Below are 8,177 nucleotides of genomic sequence, written 5' to 3'. Positions count from 1 at the left end.
TCAGAAACAGTGGAATGTCCGACTCTGTGAATTCCACTCCTTAACAGAAATTTGCTTTTAATGCCTCAACGTTCTGAAGATTAGCGTGGGGGAGGGGAAACACAGGAAAAGCAGCGCCTCTTGGGAAAGAAAAGCCCCCGCACACACAGTCCTTTGTGCTTCACACATTCCTGCCGGCTTCGCTGACCGGAGCATCCTCGCCCAGATCTTGCGAAATGGTTAAGCCAAGGATCTCCGTGGTGAATATTTCTGCCGAGATCTCGTCTGGAAGCTCTTTTTCAAGGCAGATTTCTGAACCTAGCCAAACGAGCAAAGGAAACAAATGTCTTCGCCACGAGTTGATGTCTAACTCAGACGCAATTCCCCTAAACACAAGGAAACCACGGCAGAAAAAGTGCGAGGTGCGTCGGGCTGGGTTTGGCTTTGACTCCTTGGAACCTCCGGGTGGAAGCAGGCGCAGGTCCTCCTTCAGGGACTAGAGCCGTTCCCCAAACCTAACCCTTAACTACACGGCTGCACTGGGTCACCCTTTCGAGACATGTAGGAACACAACGCAAGGGCCCGACCACGGGGGACGCGACCTTCTGGGCCCCGACGGACGCCAGGATGGGCGGGCTGGGGCCCGGTGGGGAGAGGACACGGCCCGCCGGACACTGGCGTGCAGAATGCGCCGAGCGTGGGAGCGCTGCCGAGCCCACGCTGGGGCTGGACAGAGAAAGGAGGCGTGGGGAGCCGGGCCAGGTGTCCCGCCTCCAGACCTGGGTGTCCAGCGCCCGCGTTCCCACACGCCAGCCTGGAGCCGCGTTCGGATGGATTCCTCTGGGTTTCCATTCCCAGCCCTAACTTCAGGGCCATTTTCCTGCCTCCCGTGAACCAGCCCAGGCCGGGGACGCCCTCAGGCAGGAGGGAGGGCAGATGATCCTCAGATGTCGAGTCGCCCCCCTCCTCATCCTGGGCTCTCTGGCCAATGCCTCTCCTGGAACAGCTTCCCAGCTGTATCCTCCGCGAGGGCCACATCCACCCACCCCGGAGGAAGGAGCAACGCAGTGGGGAGCAGCCCGACAGCTTGGGGGCGCACGGCTCTTCCACCTTCGCCACCAGCCAGTCTTTTCATAACACGTCCATGTCGTCGTGAGCCCACAGACTTGCTGCGCGGTGCGCGCCCTGGGAGGTGGCCCATACCTTTGAAGGAGGAGGCGGAAGGCTCGGATTTCCACCCCTCGGGGTTCAGGCCAAACAGCGTAGCAAAGCAGTCGGACAGCTCCTCCTCGGTCATGTGCTCACCTGGGTCACAGGGGAGGGGGGTGCTCAGCCGGGCCCCGCGCCACGTGGGGGCTTAGTGGTGCGTGCTGAGGGGTGAAGAGAATGGGTGCACTGTTCCTTTCCTCGAGACCCCAGAGTAGCCTTCGAGCCCCAGGGCACTGGCACCCGACTTCCCTGTGGGTGCCAGGAACGGGGCCCCAACCAGGGAACGGGAGGGGGCTGGGCGGAGAAACCACCGGCAAGCTATACGGCACTTCTGCCCTATGTCACACGTGGGGCGGACCCTGAGCCATGCGTGGGGGGAAGTTGGGATGTGATGTGCACCCCCATCATCCCTCCCTCGGCCCCCGTCGAGCCGGGGCAGGGCGCGGCTTCCTCACGGATCCGGTCCGGCCCAGTTCTGGGACCCAGGGGTCTGTCTCCCCAAACGTAACTCCTGCAGGGGCCATGGCTCGGGATGTTCTAAAACATCTGTATTAACAAACGTGTTCACCTCTGGTTAGAAGCAGTCTCAGGAAGTCCTCTCTTCGAATGACCTTCTTCCCCTTGGAGTTGGTGAAGCCGAGGACGTTGAAGCTTTCCTGGACACCGGACATGGTGTTGCCGAAAGGTGGCCTGTGGTTCACGTAAACCTTGAGGAAATCTGGCAAGTTGATTTTGTCAATTATCTTTCCAGTGTCCACATACTCACTGAATCTGATTTCATTGAACATATCTTCAATCTAGGGAAGAGTTAAAAAATAAAAAAGATGGTAAACAGAGAAGCCACTTGGAATCACAGCTGACCTTGAACAACACAGGCCGAGGGCACCGACCCTGCCCCATCACGTTCCCTAACTTTGACTTCCCCAAAATGTAACTGCTAATAGGTTTCTGTTCACTAGGCGCTTGCTGATTACACAGCGGATGAAATGTACTTTGCATGTTAGAGGTATGATGCGGCGTATGACAATGAAGCAAGCTAGGGCAGGGAAACGTTATTGTGAAATCATAAGGAAGAGAAAATACAGGCTCAGCCTTGTGTTTCTTGATGCTGTGGGTTTATGTCATGTCTGTAAGAAAATCCCACAGAAGTGGGCCTGGACCTCACAGTTCAGATCTGTGCTCCTCAGAGGGGCACCTACAAGCCTGACAATTGCAGTGAATCAGACGAATATTCACAGCTGGGATGGGTTGACTGTGGCCCCAAGAAAAGATTAGTGGAAACCAGCCCTTAGGTGTAGTGCCAACTACTTCCTCACCTGAGAAGTAGATTTTTTTATCTACAAGAAAAAATCCTCGGGAATGTAGAAATCAGTTTATGCAAATAACTCAAGAACAGGACCTATGGCCCCCCGTGCATTTCGTCGCCACGCCCCACAGCTAACTCACCATGCTTCCCTGTCCCCTTTCGTTAGTTTCCATTTCTGCCTGTAATGTTTTATATATATATATATATATATATATATATATATGATGGCATGTTGTGTGCATGCTCTTTATGTGGTATAATTTTTAAAACGAACACCTAAAAAGTCATTGTTCTGGAAAAGATACACAAAATTGACAAATCTTTACCTAACTAATTGTGAAAAAGAGAGAAGGCTTAAATTACTAAAATAGGGAAATAAAACAGAAATAACAATGAATATAAATTGTACGAACAGGGGCCTCCCTGGTGGCGCAAGGGGTTAAGACGAAACCTATGAAGCTGTCCGCAGCCACCGCAGCACAAATTTGATTACCCGGCCGGTCAGGAAGCTGACCCACATGGCGCAGCAGACCTCTCCTGTCTCACCCGCTGCTCCCCTCAGCAGTGTATTTCAGTCAGTCTGCCTGCTCTGCTCCCCACTCTGGCTCTGGTGAATTCTCTCACCCTCCCGCGCTTCTGACTGTACCCAGTGCTTGTATAAATAAATAAATAAATCTTAAAAAAAAATACATATTAAAAAAAAATAGTGCAGCATTGCACGAGGTCCAGCAAATATCCGCACATGAGCCACGTCAGTTGTCACCAAGGGAGAAGCACGAACATCACACCCAGAGATTTCCGTCCCGCCCTCTCCCAGGAGGCCTCCAGCTTAGCGGTGTGACTGTGCACACGTGATCTTAGGTGGGGTTGGGGCTCAAACCCCAGCCCTACCACTGTGCATGTGACCTTGGCTGAGTGACTTAGGGGTCCCTCACCTCAGTTTCCTCATCTTGAAAGTGGGGTGATTTGGTAACACACATGCCCAGACTCTTTTGAAGTTTATCTTGACAACGTGCACAGTGGCTGACGTACAGCCTGGCACACTGAACACACGCAGGAGGTAGGAGTTACTCTTGTAATTACCAGGCCTTGCCGATTATAATATGTGGAATTATAACATCATGTAATTTATCACTACATAAATGACAACATAAATGATCTCTGTGTTTTGTTGTTGTAATACATGCTCTAACTCAATTCAGAAATAGGAGACTTATGCAAAGGTGACTGGAGGACACACAGGTGCGGGGGTCACTCGTTCCCAGAGCCTCCCCAAGATCCCCGGGAGCACACTCAGCACACACCTTCCGGGAGGGACTCACCCCCGACCCTTCCCCACACGACTGACCAAGACTTCTGCTCGGCAAGCAGCTTCGGCGCCACCGCTATTTCTTTCCCAGGCTGCTTTGCAAGTGTTGGGTAAAAAGGCAGATTCTGCTACACGTCTAGGCAACGATCAGGCCTCGAGAGGTGCTTGGGCTGCAAAGGCCCCAGCGTGAAGCTGCCTCGGGAGCAGTGAAAGGCCCTGGCGCGGCCCCGGCAGGCTTCCCCAGGGCGGCTGGCGACAGTCTGCAGGGTGGTGGCTCCTCAACTCACAGGGTGGGGGGCTCGTAATGTTCTGAGCACCGAGTGCCATTCCCAGAGGGCCCGGCTTAATGGACCTGGGGCAGATCTGAGGGGCCCCGGACCACAAAGCCCCCAGGGCCACCTGAACGTGCGGCCGGTGGACAGGCCCCGCTGCCCCAACCTTGTCAGGCACCAAGACGACCAGGAGGGCTGCTCACATCCCTGCACGCTGGTCCCAACCTGAGCTCCCGCGGCGGGGCCATTGTTTGCATCTCCTGCAAGCCCCAGATGGAGGGCACCTCTTCGACTGGACTCGGGGGGGCCACAACTTTGAGACCAGTGCTGTCAGGACCCGAGCGTCATGGAGGTGAGATGTGGGTGATAAAGACTCAGCATGGTGGCGGCTGTGGGGCCCACTCCGGTCCTGGGGGCCCTGTCTGCCTCCCTGCTGGGTTGTGGAGGTGCCTTCACCTCTAGTTCCCGGGATGATGGAGGGGCCCAGTGACCAGCTCATGAATGAGTGAACGAGGCAAATAAGCAGAGCCGGCACCAGGAGCCACGGAAAAATTTCTCACAGGACTCAGAAAGGCCCCTTTATGTGGCACCGCTGACTGCTCTGGTTAACACAGCTCGATTGACCAGAAGCTACTGAGTATCTGGAGCCAGGGCTGGGAGGAGCAGGGAGTCGCCAGCCGGGCTCTCCCCAGGTGGCCCATACTCCGAGGCTCACTCGGAACCCTAAACGTGAGCAGGCTCTGGGGCCGGCAGGCCAGGAGGTGGGGTATCTGTCCCCACCTGACTGAGAAGCTCGTCATCCAGACCTGCGGCCTCACCTGTTAGTGCTGCCTGGGCCCTGAGGGCTGGCTTGCGCTGCAGCCCTTCGTCCAGCATCATTTTCCTTCTGCCTCTGACACCCACCCCACAGGCCTGTTAGCCTTGGGAAGCCGTTGCTGGCCTTAGAATGTTTTATAGTTAAGTTTTATAACCTCCCTGGTAAATGGAGAGGAACAGGATACATTTGCACAGAAGCTCTGGCCTGGGTCAGAGTCTCCTGTGATCATTGCATAGACCTGCAGGCTCCCCAGCCCCCAGCTCCTCCTCCACTGCACAGGGCTCTCCAAAACGTTCTCCATAGATGCAGCCTCGGTTTTTGGTCCAAGCACAGTGCCTGGGGTGGGGCAGGAGGCTCGGGACTAGGCGGCCTCACCTCGGTCGGGGCTGGAGATGCCGCCATTTTGTGCCTCCCAGTGCCCGGGCCTCTGCTTGGAACTGTCTGGAGGCAGCAGCTGCTCTCTCCAGGCCCGGACCCATCACGGCGGGATCCTGCGCCCGACACCACTGTGGGCAAGGCCGGCCCCCTGTGCTGGGCCTCGGGCGGGTTCCTGCTGTCTGTGGTGGGGTGACGCAGACGTGACCTTCACCCAGTCCCCCCTCAGAGTCAAGGTGTCAAACACCTCCTAGGACTTTTCCCCATCTGTGTGAGTGCTTTTAAAGGTTTTAGGCTCCATCACAAGTCCTTCCTTTGTCCCAAACCCACCATCAAGGTCTCACAGTAGTCAAGGGCCCACAGTTCCACAAAACGCTGATGGCGCCCATGGATGCACCCAAGGCGCCCGGCGGATCCTGGGCCAAACCCAGAGCCAGCACAGAAGGACGACAGCCTGCAGCTACCTCGAGCCACCAACCCGCCAGGTATCTGTGTGCAAGACAGACCTGTGAGACACACCTCACAGCTGTGGGACAGTGAGCAGCCCCAGGCCCGTCAGGTGATGGATAGAAAACCAGAACATGTCACATGAGCAAACAGAAGACTATCCCGCTGTAGAGGGGCTGAGGCACAGGCCACAGGCCATGACACGGACGCCTTAGAAAGCGGACGCCTTAGAAACATTCAGCGACAGGAGCTTCTGTCTGGACGATGAAGCTGCCCTGGGCATAGACGGAGGTGGCGGGCGCACAACCCTGCCAATACAGTGAAAACCACGGAATCGGATGCTTTAAAGGGGTGGACTGTGCACCACGTGCTCCATCTCGAGGTGGTTGAAAAAATAAAATGAAAAGGCAGGAATGGGACTGCGGAGCCCCGGCGAGAGCAAGCAGCCCCGCCAGTCCCGTCTGCAGTTCTAAAAATATATTCTTCCTCATGACTACCAGCCACCCTTTCATCACCACAAAATCAGTAAAGGTTAATGCATGCCTGGTGTAGGGAACTCGGAGAATAGAGCCATGAGGGAGAGAATGTAAATGCCCGGTCCCCACCCATCAGCCTGGACCAGCCGCCCGTGTCCCAACTGTTTGGACAAAGAGCCTGAACACGGGTCTGGGGCCAGCCCGCTGGGCAGCCGCGCGACTGTGTGAGGGGCCGCGTCTCCCCAGGCCTCCCTCGCCCCAGCTGCGAGCTGGAGGTGGGAAAAGTATGGCCTTGTCGTGGAAACGACCCAGAGGCCTTAGCTGGAGCCTGGAGAAGAGCAGCCCCTTTGTTGCTGCCAGCGGGGGAGGCCTGGGTCTCGTCACCCGCCTGCCTGCCCAGAGGCGGCCAGCATTTTAGGATTTGTTCGACGAAATGCTCCAAGCACCGTGGAAAACAGAAATTGCTCTTCCTGCTCTTTTTTTGGGGGGTGCGGGGGTCAGCTTCATGGGTGTAGGGGCCCTGGCCCCAGCTCTCCGTCAGCTGGGAAGGCCTCCCCAAGAGCAGGGGCCACTTCTCTTACCTCGGGGATGGAAATACCTCCTGATATTCGTGTTTCGGAGCCAAGCCCGCATCCCGAGGGCCTCCCTTCAAAGCACAAGATTCCAGCCCGCGGGGCCTTGGTCAGCGCAGAGGCTGTGCTGAGGCGGGGGGTTCAGGTTTCTCCTCACCTGGGAGCCGGCGGCCCTTGGCAGAGGCCCCGCCATCCCAGCCGGGACCCTGGTTTAGCCACCGGGATTAGCACTCAAGACTGCGGGAGGATCGGGATTTTCTCTTTCTGGGGTTTGTTCTGAGCACTAAAGCCGCGCGAGTTATGTGCTTGTAGTGCCGAAGAGCTAACCTCTGCAGAGACGGGCGCGCTGCCAGCTGTCCTCCGAGGCCAGCGGAGCGGGGTGGACGCCCTCAGGGAAGGTTTTCATTTACGGCCCCTCCCGCTGGGCGGCTCCGCAGGTTCGGAGTCAGAAGGGAAGGCGGCGTCACACTGCCGAGAGCAGCAGCAGGAGAAGGCTGTGGGCCCTGAGGTGCTGCTCGGGCTGAAAGCCGGCTCGGCAGCTGGTGGGGTGCTAGCGGGACGGGGAAGAAGGTAAATCGCCAAGAGAGGCAGCTATGGGCGACGCTTTCTAGTGATTCTCGAATTTCCAGGGTTGTCTTGTGTGAGTGGGCTGGGCTCGGCTGTGCCGCTGTGATCTCCCTCCCACACACACCGGCGCACGCCGGCGGGAGTTCTCTGTGGGGCCCATGCCTTTGGGGCCCATGCCCAAAGGCTCGTTTGCGCCATCCAAAGAGACACGTGATTAAAAAGGTAAACCCTCTTGGACGATGGCGATGCTCCTGAGAACACCAGTGACCTCAGGACTACGAGTGGCTCCTCTGAGATCAAACGATCAGGTCTCGACTCCATTTCCTCTTGTGCTTGCAGTCAGATATGACCAATGACCACCACTCATTCATTCATGCATTCATTCATTCTCTCGCTCGGTCTACCAGCAGGGCCCTCTCTGTGGGCACTGGCCGGGCACACTCTTCTCTGACCCGGCTGGCCTTGCACTGATAGGACTAAGCGGCTGCGCGACTGCAAATTCACTGCAGAGCCCTGTCACGATGGCTCCGTGCCCTGCGGGCTCACTAGGCACTCAGCCTCAGGTGAGCAGGGATGCACGCGGCACGTGGCCTGCCCCAGCGGGACGCTCCAGTCTGGGAGGGGAGGGTGCATTTACAGCGAGAAGACACATCAGCCTTAGAAACCAAGACACCTGAGTCCAGGCTCTGTCTCTAGCCTTATAAACACAGCAAACCTTTCTCTGGAAAAACAGGCAGGCTCTGGGGGAGGGCGCGACTGCGCGGCGGATCACGTGAGCTGGACTTTCAGTGGTCACCTCAATGCCGTGCACAGAGGGGTTGGATTTAAGCGCCACATGCCCGGAATCT

The 8,177-nt window shown here is 56.8% G+C and overlaps 1 protein-coding gene across 1 annotated transcript in view; it reads right to left on the bottom strand.

Moving 5' to 3' along the window:
* The window catches only part of CFAP251 (cilia and flagella associated protein 251), a gene marked incomplete at its 5' end in the record, with an annotated part of 46,710 nt that continues 38,533 nt past the window's right edge, over positions 1–8,177 (bottom strand). Inside the window, 3 exons of the mRNA XM_037509866.2 lie at positions 1–297; positions 1,183–1,284; positions 1,757–1,985. Of these exons, the coding sequence (XP_037365763.1) occupies positions 161–297; positions 1,183–1,284; positions 1,757–1,985 (468 nt within the window). The remainder of the gene's footprint in view (positions 298–1,182; positions 1,285–1,756; positions 1,986–8,177) is intronic.

This window comes from Talpa occidentalis, unplaced genomic scaffold (assembly GCF_014898055.3).
Source record: "Talpa occidentalis isolate TD23 unplaced genomic scaffold, MPIMG_talOcc4v2.1 talOcc4.14, whole genome shotgun sequence".
Classification (NCBI taxonomy): Eukaryota; Metazoa; Chordata; class Mammalia; order Eulipotyphla; family Talpidae; genus Talpa; species Talpa occidentalis.
Note: the sequence above shows the minus strand (reverse complement) of the source record. Positions and strands in the feature narration are given on the sequence as shown.